We start from the raw sequence: 26,827 nt of genomic DNA, 5'->3' as shown, positions 1-26,827 counted from the left end.
ACTTCACTTTGAATAACCTACATTTCTGGTTAAAATAAAACAAGCTATAGCAGTAACCAACGGGATCGAATTTCATAACTCAAAAATCGAACAAAAGCTAAAATTCATACGGTTGAATGAAAAAATTGTTAAAAGGGATAATAGTCGGATTCAATACGTAAAGATAAGTGTTTTGTTTTAAGAACGCTAAAATACGTCGCTTGGTTTTAGAAGTAGGATACTTACAGATGCCGAGGCTTGTGACTTATTTATAAATATCCAACCATAGCAGGGCTACAAATAGACTTTACAAGCGTCCTACTGGCATTACGCCTTACATCCCACGTAAAAGGAAAACAAACATTCTATATTAGAATATTAGTTTTAATAAAGCAGTGCCTCATTCCACAGATAGATCCATTAATGTTACCACAAAGGCAGATAGGTATAACATTTACTTTAAATTTTAATCCTGTTTATTTATGATCGCTAATATTTGTGAAAAATCTACAAAGTTTTAATACGAAAGCATGACGAAACGAATTCGTGATTATTGTCGAATTGTAAACTTCACATGTATTTAAACGCATGAAGAAAATCAATTTATTTTAAGCCAAGTCGACCATACAGGAAACAATAATGGTTCGGTTCGTGTTCAGGTCAAATTAAAATCAAATATTTCAAAGCAAGAAATAATACATGACGATTCCACTTCCAAAGTGTTAGTCACAATGAGATTGGAGATACAAAAAAAAATTATAGATAAAAAAAACAAAAAGTTATAGATTTTTTTCAAGCGCAGATATCCTTGCAACTGTAGTATAATACCCATTCTATTAAATCCTGTTAAAAGATGCACGTTTGACTAAAAACAAAAGTATTGTTTGAACGTTAGTGCAAAGAAAGAGACGGTAAATGTTTGCTTTTCTTATAGTACATCAATGTTTTTTTCATTTTAGCCCAAATGATCAGATTAATTGCATCCGAAGCAGCTAACCACTATTGGGGAGCAATTATTCACTCAGTTGTTGGTCAATCAAAGATGACGTTTATACTAACACCAGGGATTTCCATAATGCTACATTTACGTTTAATTTTGGTAATAAATCATTTCAGTAAATCGAGACGATATAGGCTAATAATAAAAAAAAAAACTGCATAAAATTGGGACACGTTGACTAATTAGTAACTGTTCTCGTATAGTCAGTAAGATTGCAATGCTGGGGGTTTGGGTTTGGCGAAAAACGTGAAAGGTTAAAATATACAGTTGAGTTTGTTGGCTGGTATATATATATTTTTTTTTTGTTGCACAATTTCTTACATTGCTGGTAAAATAAACAGAACATGGATAAAAAGTTAGTGACACAATGTCACAAAAGCTAAGTATGGCATCATGTATAATGCACACCTTAAATTGTAAACTAGAGCAAAGAAAGAGACGCTAAATGTTTGTTTTTCATATAGTATATAAATGTTTTTTTTTTGGAATTTAGCCCAAAGGACAGATGCGTCAGATCCGAAGCAGCTGATCACCATTGGGAGGTAATTATTCACTCAGTGGGCGTGTTGGTCAATTAAAGATGACGTTTATACTACTAACAGGGATTTCCGTATAACACTTTTAACTTTAATTTTGGTAATAAGTCATTTTATTAAATCGCTAATCGGAAGGAGCGATATAATAATCAAAGAAAAAAAAATGCATAAAATTGAGATACGTTGACTAATTAGTAGCTGTTCTCGTATGGTCAGTAAGATTGCAGTGCTGGGGGTTTGGGTTTGGCGAAAAAAGTGAAAGGCTAAAATATACAGTTGAGTTTGTTGGCTGGTATATTTGTTTTTATGGATGGAATTGCACAATTTCTCACATTTCTGGTAACATAAACAGAAAATGGATAAAATAAGCAGAAAATGGATAAAAAGTAAGTGACTTAATGTCGCAAAAGCGAAGTTTTGAAGCATGTATGATGCACATCTTAAAATTGTAAACTAAAATCAAAATGTAGACAAAGAAACAAAATATATTAAAATATGGTATATATATATAAAGGTGGTATTGAAATATATCGGAAAATAGTAAGATTAAAACATGTCGGCATAAGTGTGACCACAATGACTGTTATTGTTTAATAGGTTACACCACTTGCAATACAATAGACAAGACATTTAAACTTAACATTGTTTATGTTCGTGGTAGCTTATTTGTTGTACATACCAGTACATTTAATGTAATATTTTTTTGTTTTCAAAGGTCTGTTAAGTTGAATAATTCTATTTAACTTTCTCGTATACAGATTGCACAGCATCACTATTACCAAACTGCTCGTATGCAGTGTTTTCTTCCACGCTCTGAGCTCCAACATTTCCGTTTTCGTAAGTGGCACTTTTCTCTTTGAGGTAGACATTTGGCATGACGTAGTCGGGATCGTCACTGGATGCTTTGATGACGTCAACATTTGGCATGACGTAGTCAGGATCGTCACCGGATGCTTTGATGACGTCAGCATTTGGGGAAACTGCAAAGCTGGTGTTGACGTAGTTGTGACGTGAAGTTTGAGCATTACCAATATCAGGGTTGTTGACTGCGAATAATGTTAATATCGAAAAACTTTGTTGTTATTTGGAGCGGATTCAATCTAAATGAAAAAAACAACCAGAGTCCTACTCCTGACTGTTTTTCACCCGTTTACGTAACTATAGTAGCAGGTTTATACGACAATCCACTCATAGTGTGTCACATAAATCACCCACGCTCCTAAAGTTGTTGAAAATATTTCACCATATGCTATTCCATCTTTGCCATTTACAGTTTGCGGCCACATTGGCTTTCAAACTTGGTACTGCGCATATGTTTAGACTGGTCTAATTTGCTAAGCTACATTGGTGGACAAAACTTGCCTAAACTTTCGAACACAAAGCTTTATTAATTCCTTGAAACGTGAGTTTATAGGCTTGGGTAACTTGATGAATGTTATATTAAGGAAACGTTGTACGGAATAATCTTATCACATTGTCGCATATTTTCAGCGTCTTATTTATCCATGTTATATTGCAGTTCAAATTTAAAGAGTTTCATTGCATGAGAGTTACAACGGCGAAAATACGATTGCCAATATAACCCCAACGGAAAAAAACGTGGAGAATACTACCTTTGTTGTTTGGCGATCCCGGATTCATATTGTTGCTTGGCCTTTTTCCCAAACTAGACCGAGTTTGGTTTCTGTATTAAGAGGTATATTCGTGATAAGTTTGATTTAACGTTAAGAAACATTGTCTGTATATTGTTGGTTACCTTTTAATGAAGACAACAACAGCAGCACATATGACAACTATTACAGCGCAGGCAACACCCACTGGTACACCTACAGATGAGATGAGATTCGGTTGTTTTACGGTGCTTAAAATAGGCGTTGTTGAAATATGTGGTGTTGAAATCTTTGACAAATCTACATAGCACAAAAAAATATCGATATGATTGCATAACAAGAGGTTGGCAACACGATATTATTTTCTGGTGCCTAACCATCTAAACAAATGAATCTATCGGGTAAATGTTAACAAAAAAAAAACATAAAAGTATTTTTTATTACCTGGTGGCAAGTAACACACGCCATCTACCGGAAGAACTGTACTTCTACAAGATGACGTCATGGGATGAAAATCCATGGTAATCGTTTCACCTCGATTTATTGAAAAATTACGGTTCATTAAAACTGAAGGTGTCATAGCGATTTCAGAGATTTCACTTTGGTTTTTGATGTTTCTCTTTATATTCAGCTGAAATTAAATATGGAGCAATCAATTCAATGACTTCCTGTCCATAACAATAGAAAATAATGGAGGAACTCGAACCTTAACGCTTAAGATGGCTGCTACAGTTGGCTGAGGCATTGTGATTCTGACTTGGCAGATTTGATTTTCAAGAGTAAGTTGAGAAACAACTTTCTCAAAAACATCTGAAGTTGATCCAGAAACCGAAGGTGTTTGCGGAACTTTCCAAAAATCAGGAAACAGCTTGATCTAAGAAATAATATATTAATGTTTTAAAAAATAATTTATGAACATTAAGTTATGGAAAAGAATGTTAATTAATATTGTAAATATCATTTACTTGAATATTGTATTTTTCGTTGCCAACCAGTTTTGGAAATGTTGTTGTGTAAATGTAATTCGTAGAAGCCGTTTGTTTATAATTTTTAACGATGTTAATCAATTTGTCAGAACTTTGTGCAATCAGCTGAAAGTTGAAATTCCGTGAATATTTGGTTTCGTCAATCCACTTCACAATTATTTTGTCGCGGTGGCATTTTGTAACTTCGGTAACATCAACCACTGAAACGGAAAGTGCTTTCAAAATTAGCCCAATAAACATACAAAACATACGATATGTACATTGCACAACTATAGTAAACTGTTAGTTTAAAGCCATTGTTAAGCAAAATCAAACAAAGATTTTGTCAAACAACTGTTTTGAATTACAAATGTTCCGTTTTATTTTTTAATGTTGTCTGCTGAACGTTTCAAAAACGTCTTTAAACACGGTTAAACTCGTTAAAAAGTGTTAGAAATGAGATGATGTATTTTTTTTATATAAATAGGGGCGAGGTCATTTTACTATAAGGCGAGAAACTTTAATAAGACGATTAGACTAAATACGAAGTGTGCTATTACTACAATTAGACTGAAATGGGAGCTATAGCGCATCAACAATAAACGTCAAAATAATTAGGCTGTATGGAAATTAGGCTCTATCTACTGCTTCTTACTTACCAGGAAATACACACAGGACTGGTAAAGAAGCGCTGCAATTCATGGATTGAGTAGCTCCGTTGTAAAACGTTGTGCAGCTTGTGTGACTTGCCTTTGTTGCTTTAATATAAAATGTCAATATTAACAATAAATCACACATCGCATTTCCACATCATAAAACCTACCATTTGTCCAGACTGCTTGGTTTGTAGGTAAGACAGGTAAAGAACTTCCATTTAGATATTCAGATGACGGTAATTTCCCTCCCTTGTTTTCACAATGCAGTTTGGCATCAGCTTGACTTCTGAGGAGCTGGTAGCGGACGAAAAACTGTCCATTATCGAAGAGCAAGTCTATCAAATAGTTGAAGGAAATTTACAGAAGTTAAATCAATATTTTAAGATTAGGCGTGGTTAAACATATATTGACTGGAAAACACAACAGAAAACTTTCAAATATTTTCAACATGTTTACATGTTCAACATTTACTTAATATAAACACACGTTATTTGACTCATAATAAAAAAATTCCAATCATCAATTTTCGTTAATCTACATTCTACATTTAAATATATTATTTTCGTAAATCATTGTGGCATATACCATAATTTAGATCTTACGATTATAACTGAAAGTAACAAAAATATGAATAAATAAATCGTGCTTTACTTTAATACACTACCTTTGTTGATTACAGCAACATTGCTTGAGACACCTTCTCCATTTTCAGCCCAACACTTCACACTTGCGTTGGCGCCCAATATTGCGGAAGCTTCTATTGCTAGTTGTGACGTCACTGTGTAGTTTGTCCTGTGAATTGTGACGTAGGTTGGCGACGCGTCGCTGTTGATTGTGACGTTTTGTTGGTTGATGGTCCAGTGAAAGGTGGTCGACTGGTCGGCGGCAAACGTGCAATTCAACGACTGTGATTGGCTGAATTCACTTGGAATTGACGAATTCATAAAAGTGGGTTTGACTAAAAAGGGGAAAATATATCGGAAATTTAAATCAGGGGTGGGTCAAGGAGTGCACCAGACCACGCCCTTTTTATAACTAAATTCCACCTACTTTGTGTTTTTTGACAAATTATTTGATAAATTCCATATCTAACCATTTTGTATATCTGGTGCATAACGTATAATTTTATATTAAAATTTTACTAAGTTAAACAAATGAAGCATTTTTTCGTGCTACACGCGATTAGCTTGAAATTGGCTACCATATTTGCGCACAGATTCGCTCTAGAACAGCGGTGTTTTTAAGATTAGGCTAGTTGTTTTATGACGTCACGGTATGACGAACTAAAGACGTCACAAATAAAATTTTGATGGCCCGCAAAATTAATTCCTGGATTCGCCCTTACTTTAAATGCGCAATATAAAGTCGAACGTGTTAAACGTTGAAACTAGATAACACCGCTAAGTATCTGTGAACGTATCAAGTACAAGTTGTGTAATCAGTCTACAAAAACATAAAAAATAAATACCTACCAGTAACCGTTAAAGTTTCTTGCAGTGAAGTTAAGTTATTTTCACCGACTGTGTTGCTGGCGTGGCATACGAAACTTCCTGTTGTAGTGGGCGAAGCCTTTACAAACTCAATAGACGCGACAGTCTTGTAAATTGCCTCTTTGTGAACTGTTTGAAATAAATCATCGCCAGCATTGCTTGACACGTTCATGGAACCTCTGTTCAAAACGAAGTTGCTCAATAAAGTAAACTGGTAAATTCCCGTTCATTCATATAAAGTCTTACTTTGTCCAGTAAACTTGTGGTTGCGGAAATCCGAATGATGTGCAATTAACTTGCGTCCTGATGCCGTCTTTAAGCGAAACTGTTTTCGTTGACAAGGAGATGTTTGCCTTGGCTGAAACCAATTCGCAACAAAAACGTTAAATTATAAAAAAAATCTTTATAAGCATCTCTCCAACAATGGCTCGTGATGTCCGATAATATTCAAACGGAGTATCGGTACCGATACGATATCAAATCAAAAGAGGAATTCTCGCTATGATATGCGATCCAACTCAGCGATTCAATCTTGTCCGATAAATTTATATAAAATAAATAGTTGGTTAACAGCTGGTTGTAGCTAAACGTCTCAACGCTAAAGCAGTTTTTTAACTTGTTATCTGATCGTGGGGCGATAATTTTTTGAAACATCAATTATCAAACATCCCTGCACATGGCTCTCCAAAGTGTGAAGAAAGCGACCTTACCATGCAAATAGAACGTTGTGTTCACAACGGATGGAGGAATGTTGTTGCTTGCTGTGCACTTGTAAGCTCCAACTTGTTCAATGCTTGTGGCTGTGAAGTGAAGACGCGAGTTCACTTGGAATGTGGAAACTGCTGTAGTAACTTGGTGCACTTCAACCCACGTAGATGCGGTTACTGGCTGGTCATTTCTGAATGAAATAAATGCGCGTTCAGTTTAAAAATAAACCAGCTATTAAAACCTTATTTTAGGCTGATACATTTGACATACTCAAATAGTATTTTAAAACGTCCATGCACAATGCTCAGGTTTTGCGTGAAAAAAATTGTTTTGATAAAATAAAATATAAACATGTCTTTGTTAGAAAATATATATTTTTTTAATTTTATTTGTGCTAAGATCAGCATTGAACAATAAAACAAACCAAATGCACCAATTGGGTAAACTTTATATAGACCGTACCTTGTCCAAGAAACGTTGGGCTGGCGCCATCCAAAAGACACACAATCGACGTAGAATGACTCGGGAAAATGTGTTACTTTCCATTTCAATGAAGGTGAAAGAGATATATTTGCTCGAACTAAAAATATAAAGGTTTGTCACAATGATTACCGGAGCAAAAAAGTTACCTTGAGTCAAAACGCCAGTTACCTTCGAGAATAAATGTTTTGTTGTGAACTGTTTCTGAGTTATTTGCTTCGCAATAATAACGCCCCGACAAACCAACGTCAATATTTGTTAGATGTAGATTTGCAGTTTTCCGATAATTTGTGCTGTCGGTGGAAATGGTCTGATAAGCGTCGGTTGAGAGCAGAAAGTTTACCCTAAAAGTAAGTATTTAAAAAACAAAGTTTCTTAAACTTTGTCTATAACCAGGGTTGCAATACTGTCCGTATTTCTAAGATTTGTCCTTATTTCGAAAGCTTATGTGCTAGAAAAATTATTGTCCTCATTTTTAAGAAATGTCCTTCGTTTTGACTAAAGTCTTCATTTTGTCTTATTTTCAACAATTACCAAAGCTTCAATATTTTTACACCGAGATTTTTTGAGATCCTAAAGCGCAATACTTCTTTCATAAATGCATGTACGGTAGCAATAAGTTTGAATAGTGAGCTGTGCTGTACTTTGCTAAGTAACTAATTGTTGGACTTTGTGTTTAGCGAAACTTAAAAAACTTAGAAATAAGAATGTGAAAAGCTGAATGTTATTTGAAACTTTATTGTTTAGAAACCGTGCTTTGTCCTGTTAGTCACATGAAAGTACTTCGTTGGCGTGTTACGTGCTTCGCTGCTACTTGTGTGTATTGTGTGAATTTGGCGTCATTACACCAGGATTTGGAGACTGTCGTCATTGTAGGTTAGGGCAAGGAAGTGTTGTAATGACTTAAGTCATGTCATGACTTGTCTTGGACTGAAGGTACTTTACAAATGACTTGACTGGGACTCAAGTCAGTTCAAAAGGACTTGTTTACAACACTGGTTAAGATGCGCGTTTCAACGTAACAACCCCCTTTGTGTGACTTAGCCTGCAGGTCCGCTGTACAGAGCCTACACTTCTTTTAAATATTTAAACGTTATTTACGGAGCAGCCAAAGTTGATAATAATAAACAATGGGCCACACGCATGTGCGACTGTATAACGTCTTTACTCGACGACCGTCGGAACAAAGAGATTTATGCTTATTTAAAGAAATCTGTGAAATAGTTGAACCTTCTAATAATAAGTCTATTTGTCATTTGAGTTTCCTTAAAAAGAAAAATAAGTTACATCATTGTCTGACAAACGTAAGTATGTTTATACAGTGTTGCTGTACACTGCTTCTAAAACGTAAGCATTTCACAAACATTAGGCCTACTTACTTTTTCCACGTGATGTTTGGCATTGGATAACCGTAGCTGGTACAAGTAACAATTCTCGATTCTCCATAATTTGCAGTCAGCTCATTGGTGGATAATGTTACGTTCGGCTGAACTATAACAATCGTTTAATAGAAACAATGTAAAAAAGTTTTGTGAGTTTGAAATACTGGAAATAAATTGTCAAAATTTCAAATGTGACAATTTTTGCAATCTATTTATCACCCTATAGCGAATATATTATAATGTTTATCAACATGCATATAGTAGCCACGTAAAATGATCTGGTGTTCATAATTAGGCAAAACTTTTTCTTTTTATTTGGCTTGTCAATTTCATTCATAAAGTTGCGAAGTGATGGCACGTAACACCACAAAAGTCACTATAGCGATTTAAACCAGGGCTACGGAGTCGGTTAAAAATCAACCAGAGTCCGACACCGGCCAAATGTGCGATTTCGTCGAGTCCGGAGTCCGGCTCTGATTGTACAGCCTATATTCCGCCAATTGCCGTAACTAAATGCAGTGGATAATTATTAATCCACTTATTGTCATATAATTCTACACGGTTATCCACCATAAACTAATACGTCTTTACAAATTACAGTTTGCTGCCATATCAGCTTCAAAATTTGGAACTGCGCATGCGCACGTGGACTGGCAACTCGGGTAGTTTTAAGTGGTCTTACTCGAGTTCCGAGTCCGACTTCGACTGCGCAACCTTAATTTAAACACTAAGCTTTAAAAAACTATTTTCACTAATATTATTCACTAACGCAGTGCTTTTCAACCGTGGGATGGCACGCACTTGTACGGATAAAAAAATTGTAATGAGGATGACTAACGTAAGGATGATTGTGCGGATGAAAATGATGCATTATTATATTTTATTATGTGTAATACAGTAATCGAATAAGCTCGTTCGCCCACTTATGCGTTAAAGGTACAATAATATAGTCTCGTATAGTGGTTCATTGCAGCTTAAGCTATCTATTTTATATCGGTCAATGCTTAGCTCATGGTTTTAATACACAAATTCTTTATTGTTATTTCACAAATAAAAGCAAACGTTGCAAACTTACTGTGCTTGTTTGGTGCGGATGGAAATTTTCGAATTAAAAAAGTGCGGATGGAAATTTTAAAGGTTGAAAAGCACTGCACTAAAGGAACGTGGGTTGCTACTGTGAGTTAAAATAATACGTAAAGGAAATTGCGCCAGACTTGCTGTAGTCATTCAATAAGCCAAATACTTTTTGTTGTTTCGGGAAACAAAAGCAGCAAAATGTTTAGATTAATATTATTCCTGTTGAACTAGGGATATGTGATACTTGTTATTGTATTCCGTTATAAACGCTACTAACTTCATGTTTTGCGAAACTATTTTTTTTAAACAAGGAAATTTTGTGTTCTGATTTAGGATAAACGAACACGATGCAAAAAAGTTTTACAAATGACGAACGTGTGTATCTAGTTTAAGTTTACCTGTTACTGATACAGACTTAGTTTCTTCGCTTCCATCTGAGCTTGTAACTTTGCAAACATACTCCCCACATTCGAGAACATTCTGAAGACTGATGTTGAGGGTTTGTTTTACGTAGAAAGCAGTTGAGCTCGCTTGAAATTGACGAACTTTTAGACCACTGCTTGTTGCAACCGAAAAGCCAGATCTAAACCAATTAAAGTTTCACTTAATAACTTCCTGTTAAGATAATTTAGATGGCACTGCTCACACCACGTTATTCAACATGGTTGGCCAAAAACGACGAGAGCCACATTAATTTAACGAGCAACCTTCAAAGCACATACTAAATGTGCAAAGTATAAATGAACTACGACTAATGCCAGTACCACAAGATAAAAATAAATCCGTTCAGCACTATTACATATTACGCAGCTGTTAGCTTTAAGTCACAAAGCGTGGGACATTTTATCACAAAAGCTGTTAGCTAGGATGCAAAATTCCATGGCAGTAGGCAAATTACAATTGACTGCTCAGGATATGTGGACAACGCAAATAGTTGCCGTGGGCCGTAAGTCGTATGCTTACCTCGTCCAATCAACTGTAGGCTTGGGGTGACCTCGCGATTCGCAGTAAACTTGTTGTGGAGTGTTGTATGAAGTAAAATCTATAGCTGACTTACTGGTTGCAATAGTTGGCCTAACTGTGTCAGAAAAACAAACGACGTTTTAAAGTATGTGTAAGCAGGAAGAAACAAAAGAATATAATTTTCCACTACTTACCATGTATGGTTAAATTTTTAGTTTTTATTCCACTTCCATCCCAGTTGGTGGCCTTACACACGTAATGACCCGCGTAACTTGGATCTGTAATGTTGATGTGAAGTGTAGATGTTCCTGACGTACTTCCACCTGCTATGGTGGAGGTTTGATAAACTTGTGTCGAAGTACCTGTGGTTTGTTCGACGTTGCTCCTGTTAAAGTAAAAACGAAATGCGCTGGAAGATAAAAATGTGTCTTGCAACAGCCAGTTTGCCAATAAGAGCTTATTCCGATCAATACTATACATTGCTCCGAATATGTAAAAAAAATATTGCATTTGTATCTTATTTTTGTGTGTTGTTAAACCTTGCATGGTGTTGAGCATGGTGTAGTTGCAGTTCCGTAAGAAGGCTTCCTGTTATTAGTTCTTTACCGACACTTATATAAGAACGTATCTTTAGGCTATCGGCAGTATGATAAACACGCAGCAATTAATAAAGTTTGACAAATTCCAAATACCTGAACCATCTGCATTGTGGCTCGTAATATCCCGAACAAGTGCAAGTTACAGATGCAGCCGCTTTAAGAGTTACTGTTAGTGGTGAAAAGCTGGAAAAACTGACAAGAACTGAACCTGAAATCGATATCAAGTGAAAAGTTAGCTTTGTTTTATGGTTGCAGTAATAATTGTTGGTTTCCAATAGCTAATTACAAAATACAAACGATGTATTGAAAAATGTTTAGACAACATTATGCAATATACTACGATATGTTATTTAATTTGTTAAGCAATTTGTAAACCTGTTGAAGTCGTTTGTGTAACCGTTGTGCTTTGAACTAAACCACTTCTACTCTTAATTTGTACTTCGTATCTTTTCATAGAAGTCAACCCACTAATTGTGTAACTTGCTGTGGGTGAACTAACTGTAGTTGATGAGCCAGAGTAACCTTCGACTGGTTTCCAATACACAAAGTACGAAGTAACAAACCCAGGAGCATTTGTCCATCTAATTGTGATTTGTGTTTGTGAAGGTGTTAACCTCACATTATTTGGAGGCGGAGGAGCCGCAAAAATAAGAAGTAAATGCAACCATTTTTGTTTAAAAACCTAACGTTTATTCCTAAAAAAGGTTTCAGCAACGTTTTTCTTATGAAAGCTGTTAATAAGACAGCATTATGATTTCTAGTTAGGCCACATCGGGTAAGTTTAAATTAGATAGTGGGTTGTATTGTTAGCTTTAAGATGACAGACAGTTTTAATCATATATAAACTTTATAAATCACAAAAAAACATTAGTGTATCCAGCAGGTTATATAACACGGAAGTATTGTAGGTTCTTTTTGTGTGGGTAGCACCAATTAGCTTTGTGTATATTTCTACCCACGTAGTGCGCGAAATTAAAACTAGTAAAAAAGAAACAATGGGCGCCGTTTAAAAAGTTGCACTTAATTGCCATGCCAACAAAAATATTTGTACGCTTAACACAGACGAACCAATTTAACAACCTAATCCTAATTGTTAACCATATTATCTCTAACCTGTTGTTATGCTCTTTTGAAGTAGGGTTATGAGGTTTGTTTTATCTTAATCAGTATTTCATAAAGTTTTTATTGGCACTAAAATTTATTGTTTCAGACAAAATTTCTAAATTAACCGTTTAGATGTGCTTCGTGCAACTAATGGTGCCCATATAGAAGTGTATTAAATAAAGTAATGATGTTTTTAATTAAATGTTGATTAAATGTTTAGAAGTGTATTTAATGTGTCAATAAAAACTTTATGAAATACTGATTAACATAAAACAAACCTCATTGCGATATCTCATCATTTCACTTTATAATAATTTTTTAAATTGTAAAGAGACTTTATGGACACCCTGTATATTTCTTTGTTACTATTTCGCTTTTTTTAATTATCAACTAATTGTTATTGATTGTCTTTGTTATATAGTTTATACATTGTTATATAGCACCTAACTTAATTTAAAATATTTAAAGCACGGGATTTACCGACGGTAAGTCGAACTGTTGTGGAACCAGAACAAGTTCCAGCAGTATTTGTTGCAGTGAACACGAAATCTCCGTTGTCTGTCGAGATGACAGGGTTGATGACGTAAGTAAAGCTCGTTCCAACGAAATTACTTGAAACCTTGGTGTTTGTTCCACCATGAGCGACAACCACGTTAAGAGGTTCGTTGTAAAAGCCAGAGATGGTTCCTGTGAATTTCAAATTGCTTCCCAATGTTGGTGTGCTGGTCGGTGACGTCACATTTACGTTGCGTGAAACTAGGTTTGTAAGAAAAAAATATAATATATTTTATTTTTATTTATTTACTTATTTTTGTCAAAAAACTACACGTTATTAATATTTTATTAAATAAAAACAACATTAACCTTAGAATAAAACATTCAGAATAAGAACAAAATAGGACTAATTAATTATAGTTGTAATACCGTCTAAATTGGAAGAAGTCCTAAATTAATCGGAATAAGACCTAATTGGCCAGAATCAGTCCCAAACCCCACCCCGAATTACATCATTAATTTCAACCCTAATCCCTTCTTGGCTGTCCTATTCATCCCTTGTGGATGTTTTAAAAACATGGTGAACCCTGGTCTTATAAAAAACAAAATTTATTTATTCTTTTTGTTTTTTGTTGGCAAAATCATATTTATGCTCTAATTTATCTAAAACGTAAGGATGTCCAACGTTATTGGATTTGGCCAATAACCAACACCAAATTGCGGAATCCGTAAATATATCAAAACTTAGTCGGTATAACTGGACATAAGCAAACTTTTTAACGATAACGCAAATTTTGGCCTACCAATCGGGGAAAAAATGCATTTAGACATTTTTAATTTCATCTATTTTGCCTATTTGAGCAAGGATATAATGTCATGAGGTATCGGCTCAGTCGCGATACTTTTTTGCCCAAAATATCGGGTATCGTTATCGGGATAAAATGCGACATCCCTGCCTGTGTTACACCTTCCATGAATACAAGTGTTTCCATATTGTACGCTAACAGTTTTCATGACTCATACTGAGTTTACGAAAAGTATAGCATTTATATAATTTTTTACTAAGATTAAGGCTATTTTCCAGGTTTTCAATATTCAGTACTCTCCGGTGAGGGATTTTGTGTGTCCTATAGTTTGCAAAAATGTCATTCACATGCGTTAAACGAATGCCATTTTTAAAGCCACGGGATTGGTAAGGAATATACAGAGAAAACATATTAAACTGAACTAGTATTGTCGGTAGATTTGCAAGGCAAGCTTGGTAGAGAGTAGGCTATGTGTAAAACCAAAACCTGAAGAGAAGTACAAAATGTCGCTTTGCCGGCTGACAGTTGCACACCCCTACTATACGAAATTTAATGTATTCTATAAATGATTTTAAGTTCTATCTCATTGTCTAACTAAATGAAAGTTCGGCGTAATTCAATTTCTGTTTAAATCTAAATGACTCATTTTTTTTTTTAAATTCTTGCAATACGCTGTTCTACATGGAAAGATGCCAAAAATTGAAACAATCTAATCTTAATACATAACGTTTCTTTATTTATACTCTAGTAAACTAGACAACTTTATCAACACAGTCTTGCAACACAGTCTTGCAATAATATGATAATGGATTCCACCTACAGCGAAAACAGATTGCATTTTTTCTTGATATCTCTTAACGCCAATATTGTCATTTTGTATGGTCATTATAAATATATATCGTTTAGTTTTAATTTGAGCTCGATTACTTGAACATAAAACTCTTTCAAACCCTTGGTTAAAATTTCCAGGATAAATTGGACAAATAATCTACAAATTACAAATTCGTTAAAAATTGTTTGCATATACGGGCGAAAGGAAAAAAAATAACATAAGTTCCGGCAATATGTATTTTATCAACTTTATTCACGTTACCTTGTTTTTCACAGATGTAGTAGAATTTTGCAGAACACAACGCATCCACCCACTTCCAAGTGTAAGTATAATTGCCGGATGAACCAGACCGTGTTCCTCTAAACGCCATACATGTTCCGTTGCCTGAAGGCCCATAACCAGCCCATCCGTTGTATCCCGATGTGGACCAATAATTACCCCACAGAAACGCTGTTGTAAAATATCAATAAAGCATTATATTTTTAACCTTTCACGCAAGGGGCGCCCTTATCAGGCTCCAAAAAATGTGTGCCCCCGTAAACTTACGTTTTAGAAACACGATTCTCAGAATGTCATTACCGAGGTTTATGTCGCCAGAATGCAAACTACAAATTTGAGTTTAACTAGCTTAGTTTAAAGTATATATGCCCTGGCCCCCGAAATACTGTCCCGGGCCCCACAATAATTATATCGGATTATAAAGGTTTATCAAAATTAGGGCACGCCAAGTGATTTAACGCTCATATTATATCACTTTACGTAAGTACAACCATTACTCATCATTACCACTTTATTAACATTATTATTACATCACTAACACTAGCGTTAACTAAATCATTGAACACATTGCCAGTTCGTGTCACGAATATCTGTCTTAACTGTTGTATTTAACAATTTGTGTGTGCGTTAAACTTGTTGTTTACGACTAACCGATCTTATTACGTCACAATACCCCAAAAGTGGTGTGACGCTCACTGCGTTAATGCAGGATATTCTACATCAGTGGTTCTCAACCGCCGGTGCGCGTCAACTTTCCGGCCGGTCGGTCAAATATATTACAAGTTTATATCTTAATTGCAAAATGAAAGAAGACGCCGCTTATCCATAAAATTTCGAACTTCGCCAGTTCCGTAATTTGCAGCATTGTGACGTAACATTGAGTTAAGGGTCTACTTTGGATTTTATTTTACGTCACAATGCTGCAAGTGTTCTTCCCAACTGCTTTAAAGTAGGCGACAACTCGTTTTGGTCTTACTTTTGTCGTTATTACATTTTGGGTTTATTTTAATATTTCAATGTCCTTCGGTCTGCAAAATTTTGAAATTTTACCGGTCCGTATGCTAAAAAGGTTGAGAACCACTGTTCTACATAAAAATCAAGCACGTGTATTTTTGTGCGGCTGAGAAACCAACAAAAAACGAAACTTATGGCTAACATTTCTAGGTATAGGTTGAAAAAAATGGAAGTATATTCCAAAAAATAAACGTAAATCAGATGTCAGATCACAGGTCTGCAGAGTCGGTCTCGGGACTTGAATCCGACGCGTGCGCATGCGCACGACAAAATTTCGAAACTAAAAAGGCAGAAAACTGTATCCCTGGTTGCCAGTGCAAAACTAAACATAGAAAAATGTTTGGCACGCGAGTTGTTGATATTTTGACAGTATTCATAAACTGGCACACGGAGTAAAAAATGTTGCTTGGTATTATATTCCGATACCAAATGACGTCATTCCTTATGGTCAAAAAGACAAAATTGGTGAAATTGTAGCAAGATAATGATTTTAAGGGTACTAGACCGAAATTTGTTTTCGCGTTCGAGATACTATTTATCTTTAATGTTTAGTGTAACATTTTACAAAAAAATCACCGTTTGAACTGTACGTTGGATCGCAAAACATGGCTTTTATGCACAAATAAATTTGGTATTGGATCAACACCGATACTATCTTAGTATCGGACGAGTACCGATACTATCATTTGGCATCAGGTTATCGAATCCGAAATTATCGGACAAACCTTATACTTAGTGTTACGACTTTACTAGTAATTCTAGAAAATTACCTAGGCCTCCTGTAAAGTCGCTGTGAGTCCTTAATTTTCGGGCAATAAATAACCTACCAAAGAGAACTTATATTAAAGACCACAACAAGAAAACCCAATGTACAGATGTATTGGTTGCAAGAGTAGAATATTACCACACCACAGACAATAATGACACTTAGACACACACAATTACTTACAAAAGCGACAGACAGAGCATAATGAAACTTAAAGTTTTACTCGCTAATTTCACAAGGCTACACCCAGACGTCTCTCTTTGCTGTAGGCGGTGAGCCGCTCGTAATATACGCTAAAACGAAACTCCTTTTCACGGGAACCGACGCGCTCCCGGAAACCCCAGGCCTGCCTTACAGGGCGGCCGTTTCGTGGAAAGATAACATTGGGCGGACCTTTTAGTGAGAAGTTAAACCGCGCCGGAAAACAAGCGATAAATGATTGTGAGATTTGCAGAAATGTTTGGAGACAGGAAAAAACATGTCTAAAGTCCAATTAACGGCGAACACCACAGCGCACAAGAATATTACGTTAATATACAATTATACATGTCTCGAAATGCGAAAACCTAATTCCTAGCCCTACATTTAAGAACAAAGGCGCAAAATTAATAATGAATGTTAGAATTTACAGTCGGCGTAATTAGCAACCGGTGATAATTTTGTAGTGCTAATTAAGCACGTAACATTCCTCCCTCCTTAAAAAAATTCACTTAAGCACGTAACACTTAGTTTTATTCAAACCTGTGGAGGTTAAAAATGTTGTTCCATCTGGCCACTTAAAGTCGTATCCATCACGTTCCCCGCCGATGAAAGCGTCTGGTAAAAAATATGCAGTTTAACAACATTAAACCGTTTAAGATAAAGTTATGTTTCCATATGCTTACAAATTATCACTTGCATTTAAGTTAATTTAAACATTTTTGCTTCTTGTTACTTACAGACTTCACTACCTCCAGTCCACCCGTTGCCAACCTTGTTGCTTGCGAGAGTGCTGATGTGGTTTTGTGTTGCTTCGTCAGGAATACTTGTCAAGTTACCACCAGTGCAAGCTGACTTGGAGGTTGTTTGGTTAGCTTTGCTGCTTGAAAGCACGAAGTTCCTTCCCTTGCATATTGCAGCGTCTATATCAACCCATGACAGTCTATTAGGCGTCTACAAATTTATTTTGTGATAAAAAATTGCGCCAACCGTTTCTACGGTATACGATAAACCAAAACACTAAAATGCCTACAGGTTGTGGCAATATTTTCTCTTTATTGACAATGACCATTTAAAGAAATATTTTAAAATATTATAAAAAAAAAAGCAATGACCGTAATAGTCCACGACTAAGGCGAGTATGTTTTGACCGAAAATATATTTTTTTAAATCGACCCATTTGGAAAAAATTGATTTTAAAAACATATGGTTGTAACGTATTATTGTTAGTACTGCATTAGTGCTTTGAGGATTTTCTGAGGCTACACATTTCGGATATTTTTTTTCGGAATTACGCAAAACCCTGGAAAACACATGACGTTGGTTTTCTCGAAAACTGTTCAGCAAACAGTTTGTTTGAAATTCAAGGCGAAAAGAATTGAGAAAAATAAATAATAAGCACATTTATCCAAATGGGAAATAATTGCAAATTCTCCCAAGTAAATGCTGTTCAATACATTTGGCGAAATCAGAGATACACAACTATCTGATGAAAAACGAAGTTCGAGCTAAACCCAATGCGATAAAGCAGGCCTGCGTGGTTATATATGTCGTCTTGTGTAAACCCTATATATTCCTATAAAGCAGGAGTGGGCAATCTACCACATCCGGCCCACCAACGCAAATAATGAGGCGTGCGACCTATTTTGCAAACTGGGCACGAGACCATTCCTCGTATTTTAAGGCTATTTTAACCAAGTAACAGTATTTTGTTATAATAATGTTCTTGCCTTGGGTGTAACATGTAGATAGACCCCTTTTTAATTACAAAATACCCTAGTTTTATCCCTGATTAACAGTCGTTGTGGTAGTTAAAATAAGATACGTAAAGTCTACACTACACAGTTTAACTTGAAAATGGCACACAGAGACCTTTCTGAGTTTGGTTTTGGCCCGCGACCAGAAAAGGCTGCCCAACTAAAACTCAACATGTCGCTGGTGCTTTAGTTTCAACTCTTCCGTCTGTTTGGCTTCTTCGCGTACAAAATCGGAAATAACTACAAAAACATCACCATCACTGAAAATAATAAGGTGGGATGTCCCTCAAGTAGTATTTGGCTAATAACAGGGGGCATTTAGGCTTCGAAGAGGGATCCAAAACTTCAACCGCATAATCGCTCACCTTTAGCCAATTGACTACATACCGTAATTTGTGACCGCCAAAGATTCGCGCAAAAACTGTTTTGCCCAAAATCCTACGCAAAATTAGGACGATTTGTACGCCAAATCGGCCACATTTTCTTTTGTGAATTACCTAGACTGAAGATATTTTACGCCAAATGAAGTCACTGCCGTCGTTTTGGGCAAGCATTTCACGCTAAAGATCTTTGTGGTGGGAAGGCAGTGTATTGCACTCGGGCAAGCCAATACTGACTAGTACAGACAAAACAACAATGTTCATAGATGTTTCCTAACACATATTCAGTGCAACATGGATCACCGAGTATATAGATCCACAGCGGTTGGTTGTACACGTTTACTATATAGCCTACGTGTGACTGGCGAGTATTTGAAAACCAAAAATCGCCTGCAACAGTGCATTACATCTCGAGGGCGCCATCTACAGCACGTAATCTTTAAAACATAAATACATCAAATGGAAAGAGTATACAGATCCACAGTGGTTGGTTTTAAACGTTTACTATATAGCCTACGTGTGACTAGTCCTTAAACTCTAGACGTCACACTGACCAATATTCCAATAACCGCATCAGAATATTCCTTTGAAGCCACTTCTAAGTTATCGGCAAACGCACAACATGCGCAACATATCCGTCACCAGCAAATTTAAAGAAGAAAAACAAAAATTTGCTATCCTGCTCTACATGAAAAGTCTTTGTGAACTTTGCTCACATATCAATAGGAGTCATATCATTAAAGAATAGCAGCAGCGTTAAAGTCGGCGGAAATTATAACTGCGGTACCATCAATGCGGTCTACGCAATTACACGCGTAAAATGTCTCCGAACAATCGATATTGGATAAAACTGGACAAACCATCAGAAGGTGCATCAGTGGGCACAAGAGTGAGATAAGGCACATGGACATACGGACAAACCTGTTGGCGAACATTTTAACCAAGGTTTACACAGTATAAAATACCTTAAGTTGCGCTGTATAAAAACTAAGAAACGGCACCCTAGAAAGGCTAACAGTCGAACAAAGCATAATTCAAAACTTCTATGCTATTATTGCTGGACTAAATCGGGATTTGGGTTTTTCTCACTGTAAGTTTTTGTCCGTTCGCTGTGGCTTGTTTTTCGTTCTTGCGCGCGCAGTATGGCGCGGCGCATAGTTACGCACAATTACTTAACTAGGTGCGGAGGTTAGCACTTTCCACGTAAAGAATGTGATTAACTTCTAGTCTTTGAGGCCAATTATTTGTTATATAAAGCTGTTGTTTTCCGGTGCGTGGTGCAGTCGGCACCAATACGAATACACTACACACGCCAGACATCAAACTTTGTTATGTTTTTGTTCCCATTTACAAGGCGTTTACATGCCAGAGCTTCAAATAAAATAAAACAAATGGGGCAATGATGAGCCCGAACCGAAGGGGGAGTTAGCAAATTGCTAACCTCACCTCTCCTGAGTTACTTCGCCCTAAAAAGAGAAGAAAAAAAAAACTTGTTATGCTTTACGTCTTACAGAAAACCTGCACTGTTTCTACACTTTTTTAAGTTGGGTATACCGCGCGAAAAATTCTACGTTCGCTATCGTCATTCAACACGCAAGCAATAATAGAAAAATTGTCGAGTATTACCAAGCTTGTCTTCTACACTCACATTACGCCCTACAGCAAGCTTTTATAACTCAACTACTGTTAGCTTCTATACACCAAACGTACAGTTAAATGCAGACCTCCAGCTATTACTGTGTTTTTGCGTCAGTGAGAGATATTTGGATATATTGGACTCAATTATTCTTATCGCCTTTTACTCGCGCTTGTGCCTCTACTCTCGTACTCTTTAATTGCTTACAGTTTTTCTTTGACCTTATGAAGAACGGTTGGGCGAAAACTTGTCAAGGTTTGAATACAATTTGTTGTTAAACAGTGCCTTCTAAATTCCAGATTTCCAATATTACGTAATACACTCTTTAACTGTTTAGTTCTTGAAATGGTTCCCGAATTATTTTAGCTCGCGACACACTTAACCAGAAACAACCATAGAGTAATTTCACAATCGCTCTTAACACACGACTATAACTATATGTAAATATCTCAGCATTATTAATTTCTAATGGATAGTGCGTATTTAAGTCTAAAATGCTTATTGGTAATACAAAATACACTCTTTTCCGGAATTACAAAAAGTTTCGCGTCACACCTTAACAATATCTCAAGGCACACAGTTTGAGCATCACTGGTTTAGTCTTTAACAAACGTTAGTAACGAAAAAAGGGCCAATTTATGTAGGAATGCCTTGCGACGAATTTCGACCACAGGCAATTAAAGTTGATACCAATTGGTTTTAGTTGCTTGAATCAGACTTTAGGTTAGGAAAATTCTGTTGCTACAAAGTATCGGCATATCATAATAGACATTCACAAAACACAAAGCAAACTGACCTGAGAGTCCAATTTGATAATTCCAGATCAAAAACGACCAAAATATCAATCTATTCATAATAGCATTGTATAACGGCGAATACTAAGTGAAAGTAAGCCTATTAACCTGTATAAGAGGTGACAAGCGCCGTTAAACGTATGTAACAGTAAAATTACGACGTATTTTGTCCGTCTGCCCACTTAATGTTTCGATAGACTAACGCAGTGCTCCGCAATCAGTGGGCCGCGAGCCCATGCCCACAAAACACACAGTGTTTCCTGAATAGTTTCACTTGCATTTTTTTGAAGGTAGCCCACATATAAACAGTATAGCATTAACAAAACAAAAAAGTTCACAACGATTAGCCTACATTGCAGGCATTTTGGCAGTGTGCAATAATCCACGTGTAACTTTATAATTTTTTTTACTTATGTAAAACTTAAAAAAAAAAATTTTGTTACGTTCAATCGCCGAAAATGCTTTTTCAGAATTTTATTTTTTACAAACTCAACTGCCAGGCTTAATGCGTCTACTATACAATAGTGTTTATTTTATTTATACAAAGCTTAGACGCTCGAAACTCATGAAATAAAACTGCTCCATTAATTTATTGACATTTTGTCGTTATTATTATAGCCTCAATTCGCATTTTATAAATAAGTCTCGGCTGCTGTTTTTAAAAAAAGAAAAAAAGTACAAAGTACAATTGCCAGGTTTCAGTTTCCGAGTGCTATTAAAAGTCTTTAATGACCTCAGATCCGCTAATCGGCTATAGAAAGAAAATATAATTTTTTAGAATATAAGCCAGCTTTATATATTTTTCGACCGTAACAGAGCAAAATTTTAAAATAAACGAATGTAATAGGCCCATTTGTTTGCGCGTTCGACACCTTTCAGTAAAAAAGTTTGTTTTGTTCTTTGCTTTACAATAAAGGGGTTCTTAAACGAGGGTCCATGGACCCCTTGGGGTACGTGAACTAGTTTTAAGAGGTCCATGAATGCCTAATAAAACTAGTATAGGTGTATATTTCAGCAATCTATTATTTAACGAAAACAGTAGGCTATAGTTAAAAAAAAACGTCTGCACTGAATATACTTAGACTTCAATTCACTTTAACATTTTTAGACCAGAAACAGCAAATATTTGAAGTCTGTTTGTATTATGACGTCAGCTCTAAAAAAATTCTTGCCGACACTGGTCCATGCGGATCAAAAAAAAAAATTAAGAACACCTGATTAAATATGTAAACTGACGTAGATCTTGTGGGTGGTGGCGCTTTCTTTTTTAGCTCTGTGTGCCGGAACTGCATAATGATTGCGCAGCACTGGAATAGCTGAATATGGAAGCCATCCCACGTATGAGTTATTTGTAAATCTTAGCTCATGCCCACCTACACGAATATTAATTGAAGCGAAATTATACCAACACAGTAGCGGGCTGATAACACACACGGCTTTGAGTATTTCATACGTCAATATATAGGTTCTAAGATTTTTTTTATTAAGGCCATGACATTTTGAGAGATGGGATTAAAAGTTATGTCATGACGCGACGAGGATTATTAAAAGTCCGGCTGTAATGGAATTATGGCACATTTAGCCAGATTCGGACTCGGGTTATTTCTAACCCAGTGCCGGTGGTTCTTAACCATTTTTAGCTTACGGATGGGTAAAATTTAGGAACAAATTTTGCGGACCGGTTGACCTTCAAAAATGCAAATCAATCCAAATATGTAATTACGGCAAAAGTATACTACTATTAGACTTCTCAGCTTTGACATACAACTGGTCTTAAAGTTTAAGTAGCCAGTTTGGCACAACACTTGCAGCATTGTGACGTACGATTAAGTCCAAAGAAGACCATTAACTCTGTGTTACGGAACTGGCGAAGTTTTAAATTTAATGGACAATCCTTCAACATCTCGCGGTTTGCAATCGAGACACATAAAAATTGTAATGTATTTGGCGGACAGGCAGAAAGTTGACGTGGCCCGGCTGTTGAGAATCACCGTACTAACCGACTCCGCAGCACTGCAGCCTTCATCGTAGCACTATAGGCGTGTGTCGCTCAGGCCATGCTTGTGGATTACATACTTGTATTTAGGCTGCAATGTGTGCACAATGTAAATGTAACTTATACAGTCCTGTGTAATACCATTTTTATTTGAACAATTAAAATAAAAATGGCAGCTCAGATTGTTTTTACAAACTGACATTTACATTTGTGTTACAATGTTATAAAAATTCCGCCTAAGTGTGTTCATATCACCCTAAATATAAAAAAAAATCCTTTGAGAGGCGAAGTTTACCGCATTTTGAATCGATCTTAAAAATGGTTTACGAAATATATTGGGGAAGTTTAAAGGACATAAGTTTTTAGGAAATACTAAAGTGTAAAATGTCTTCAATCTCATATTTTGCCGTTTATTTAAATCGAATACACTTTTACAAAAAAAAAATGTTATAAACACATGTTTCGCCTTGAAAAACTGAATCCTGAAAGGTGATAATTATTGAGAAAGAGAATTTAACTATATTTTTTTAATAAGCGACGACACACCAAAAACACTCTACAACATACAAGATGATCCGATACTGAAGTATTTTACAGACAGACGCGGATCTAGGATTTTGCTTGGGTGGCATACAAACGACACAAAGCTACGTGAAAACATGACGTCACAAAGTTAAGTCAAAACATGACGTCACCAAGTTAAGCCAAAATGTGACGTCACAAAGTTGCGTTTAAACGTGACGTTATGAAGAATAACCTTAATACCACTAGTCAGTTCGATTATTTTCTTTAAATTTAGGATTGGAGAGGTGTTAATTTCAATACAAAAGTTAAATTACAGAGATATTATTGATTCACACAAAGCCTTTATGTTGTTTCAGTTGGCAAAACTTTCGTTTAAAGCTTTATCCGATAAGAAGCAAGACGCCTTTGGGCTAAAAATAAAATGGGTTAACACATACATTCATACATAGCCAAAATAGGAAAATAATCCAGTTTGGTGGGCCATGACTACGTGGCCGCCCCCCACACATTAGGCAAGAATTTATGAAACAAAATGCCTTTTAAAATATTATCTTCAATATAGTGTATACAAAACAATCTTATTAAAGCAGAAGCAGCCTTCTTGCGACAAGGTAGTAACAATTGAAGTAAGGGCATTTATACTACAATGATATGGCATCATGTGCTACAGGGTTGCCAGATAGAAAAAATAAAAAAGCCAAATCTACTACAAACTCTAACAAGCTTATGTTTTTCCTTAAATAAATAAAAAAATGCAATAAATGGTCATGCTGGTACATTGAATTTCTCTTTTTGTGGCAAATTTTCTTAATTTTTCTTAAATCCAAAGAGGTTCAAAAAAAGCCTAAATTTTCAAATTGAATCCTAACTTTGAATCCTGTGCTAAGTGACCTTTCACATTAAGCCATAGAACGCTTACACAATTAAATTGGTCACAAAATACTTACATTGGAATTTGCAAGGTCAACAATAACAAGCAGACCTAACTAAGCCAGAAAAACAAATATTTTTAAAGCTTTTTGCCCCTTGATTTATTCCCATGCAATTCTTATCGAAGGAACGTGTTTCTGATTATCTCCTGTGGATACCTCCGCTTTGGATATTTGCATTCTTTTCGGGGAGGCGATAGTTTTTTGCTGGAATCTATTTGAAGGTTCTCGGGGGAAAATTGTGCTGAGGTGGCTAGCTGAAATAATGCCTGAAGGCAAAATTGTATTTTTTGGTAAAGTATTGCTGCCACCTCCTGTCCAAATGCTTCGATTAACGGCGATGGTTGGTTTGTCAATGTTATTCAAACATGATACAGCGTCGGCGTTATTTTTTGCTGTTATTTTTCGATTTTTCCGGTAAAAGATCAAGGAACAATGGACAAAAAAGGGAAACAGTCTCATCTTATAATCGCCGAAGGACAAACAGAGAAACAAATTGTTTAAAACGGCGTTGAGCGGAGGTGCTATTGAAATCAACCAGAAAGTTGTGGCCTTTGAAATTGGAATCTGTCTTGCTAGCAGCACTGCTACATCGGACACAACAGTTGCTATCGTACAGGCCAGGAGCTTTTTGCAGATTGGAAATAAATCGTTGTTATGCCGCCTCAGTCTACACACTGGAGCAATATTCAAAGAGACAAGGCTGACCTGACAAGCCACAGAGAAGAAAGTGGTCAAGCCTGACAAAACAAACCCGACAGCTTCTACACAGCAACCAAACTTTGGACGGTAAGTCGCTTTCATAGAGATGGAAGAAAGCACGTAAAAACAAGTAAGGATCACAAATCCGACAAGAGTTGCGTTACTGGCCAGCTCAATTTTACTCGTAAACTCCACAGTGAAAGGAAACTTTTCGCGAATTGATTTTTGACGGAGCCAAATAGCCAAGTAGCAAGACAAGGTTTGGATATATAAGAACACAAATGATACAGGCTCAGCGGCCTTACAAATCGCCCGGTTATTTGTCAAAACGGCAACCAGCAGCAACCAAACCATTGCCATGAAGGTAGAGACCGCAGCAAGGCTACAAAGACAATTAACAACTTTCAACTGACTGTTTCTTGGTTGGGTCAGTTGATAGGTAATTGCTACAATGACAAGACAGACGCTGATAACCAGCAATATCGCAATGGCAACCACGGTTGCTGAACTGTTGATCTCAGCCGTCGGAGGACCCGTGCATTGCGATTGGCTGAAGTTTGACGACGAATTGATCGCCCAGTCGTTCATTTTATTCAGGAAAGATAGCTGAAAACAAATGTCTTACTCTGCAACACGAGAAAGTTTTAAAGCAAATAATCCGTAATTTAGGTTTGTGCCGAATCGAACAAAACAATTTGACTCTTTCAATTCTTGGCTGTCTAGTGAAATATGCCTGGCTCCCAGGAGAAAAAAATGAGTTGAGGATCAACAAATTACACCCAAACATCGCACTCGTTTTTTCAAGTTAGTAATTGAGTTACTTTTTCAGCGTCGTAACAAGGCATTTTGAAAAAGACTCAAGTTCCAGTCACATCATTTCGAATAATTAACAAGTCAAGTACCAGTCTTTCAAGGCATTAAAACACTGTACGTTTTTAAAGCTTGCAGCTCTTTTTGCAATATTATGTATAACGTATTGCGTTTGCCTAGCTTGAAATAGTTTTACATTTGTAAGTATGGTTGTTTGGTCAGACATCATATGATCAATATATTAAAACCGGCATAACATATAGCCAACTTCGCAAATCAAGAAAGCCAACTTCGCAAATCAAGAAAGAAACAAATAATGTATATTTATATGTTTGGGCTGAATCCAGCAAAACAGTTTA

General features: G+C 36.1%; 1 protein-coding gene across 1 annotated transcript; it reads right to left on the bottom strand.

Annotated features, from left to right (window-relative positions):
- Positions 1-445: 445 nt before the first annotated feature.
- On the bottom strand, positions 446-26,246 carry LOC146136908 (uncharacterized). The gene is made up of 24 exons (XM_083396281.1): positions 26,072-26,246; positions 17,680-17,862; positions 17,483-17,557; positions 14,944-15,132; positions 13,030-13,305; positions 11,539-11,653; positions 11,041-11,231; positions 10,847-10,961; positions 10,282-10,466; positions 8,804-8,915; positions 7,596-7,768; positions 7,407-7,524; positions 6,947-7,134; positions 6,483-6,594; positions 6,219-6,415; positions 5,411-5,704; positions 4,914-5,081; positions 4,750-4,848; positions 4,091-4,311; positions 3,832-3,999; positions 3,570-3,756; positions 3,272-3,425; positions 3,129-3,199; positions 446-2,561 (listed from the first exon to the last, which is right to left on the bottom strand). Exons 1-24 carry the CDS (start codon positions 26,244-26,246, stop codon positions 2,251-2,253), a joined length of 4,077 nt encoding a protein of 1,358 aa, XP_083252407.1. The 3' UTR covers positions 446-2,250.
- Between the last annotated feature and the right edge of the window lie 581 nt (positions 26,247-26,827).

Source organism: Ascidiella aspersa, chromosome 8 (genome assembly GCF_963924565.1).
Source record: "Ascidiella aspersa chromosome 8, kaAscAspe10.2, whole genome shotgun sequence".
Lineage (NCBI taxonomy): Eukaryota > Metazoa > Chordata > Ascidiacea > Phlebobranchia > Ascidiidae > Ascidiella > Ascidiella aspersa.
Note: the sequence above shows the minus strand (reverse complement) of the source record. Positions and strands in the feature narration are given on the sequence as shown.

Bases quoted from the DNA above. Each gene is read 5' to 3' on its own strand.
- LOC146136908 (XM_083396281.1), bottom strand. From the start codon at position 26,246: ATGAACGACTGGGCGATCAATTCGTCGTCAAACTTCAGCCAATCGCAA. The intron at 6,595-6,946 runs GTAAGGTCGCTT...AATTGGTTTCAG, and splicing joins CACAACGTTCTATTTGCATG to CCAAGGCAAACATCTCCTTG. The intron at 3,757-3,831 runs GTTCGAGTTCCT...ATTTAATTTCAG, and splicing joins CAGCCATCTTAAGCGTTAAG to CTGAATATAAAGAGAAACAT.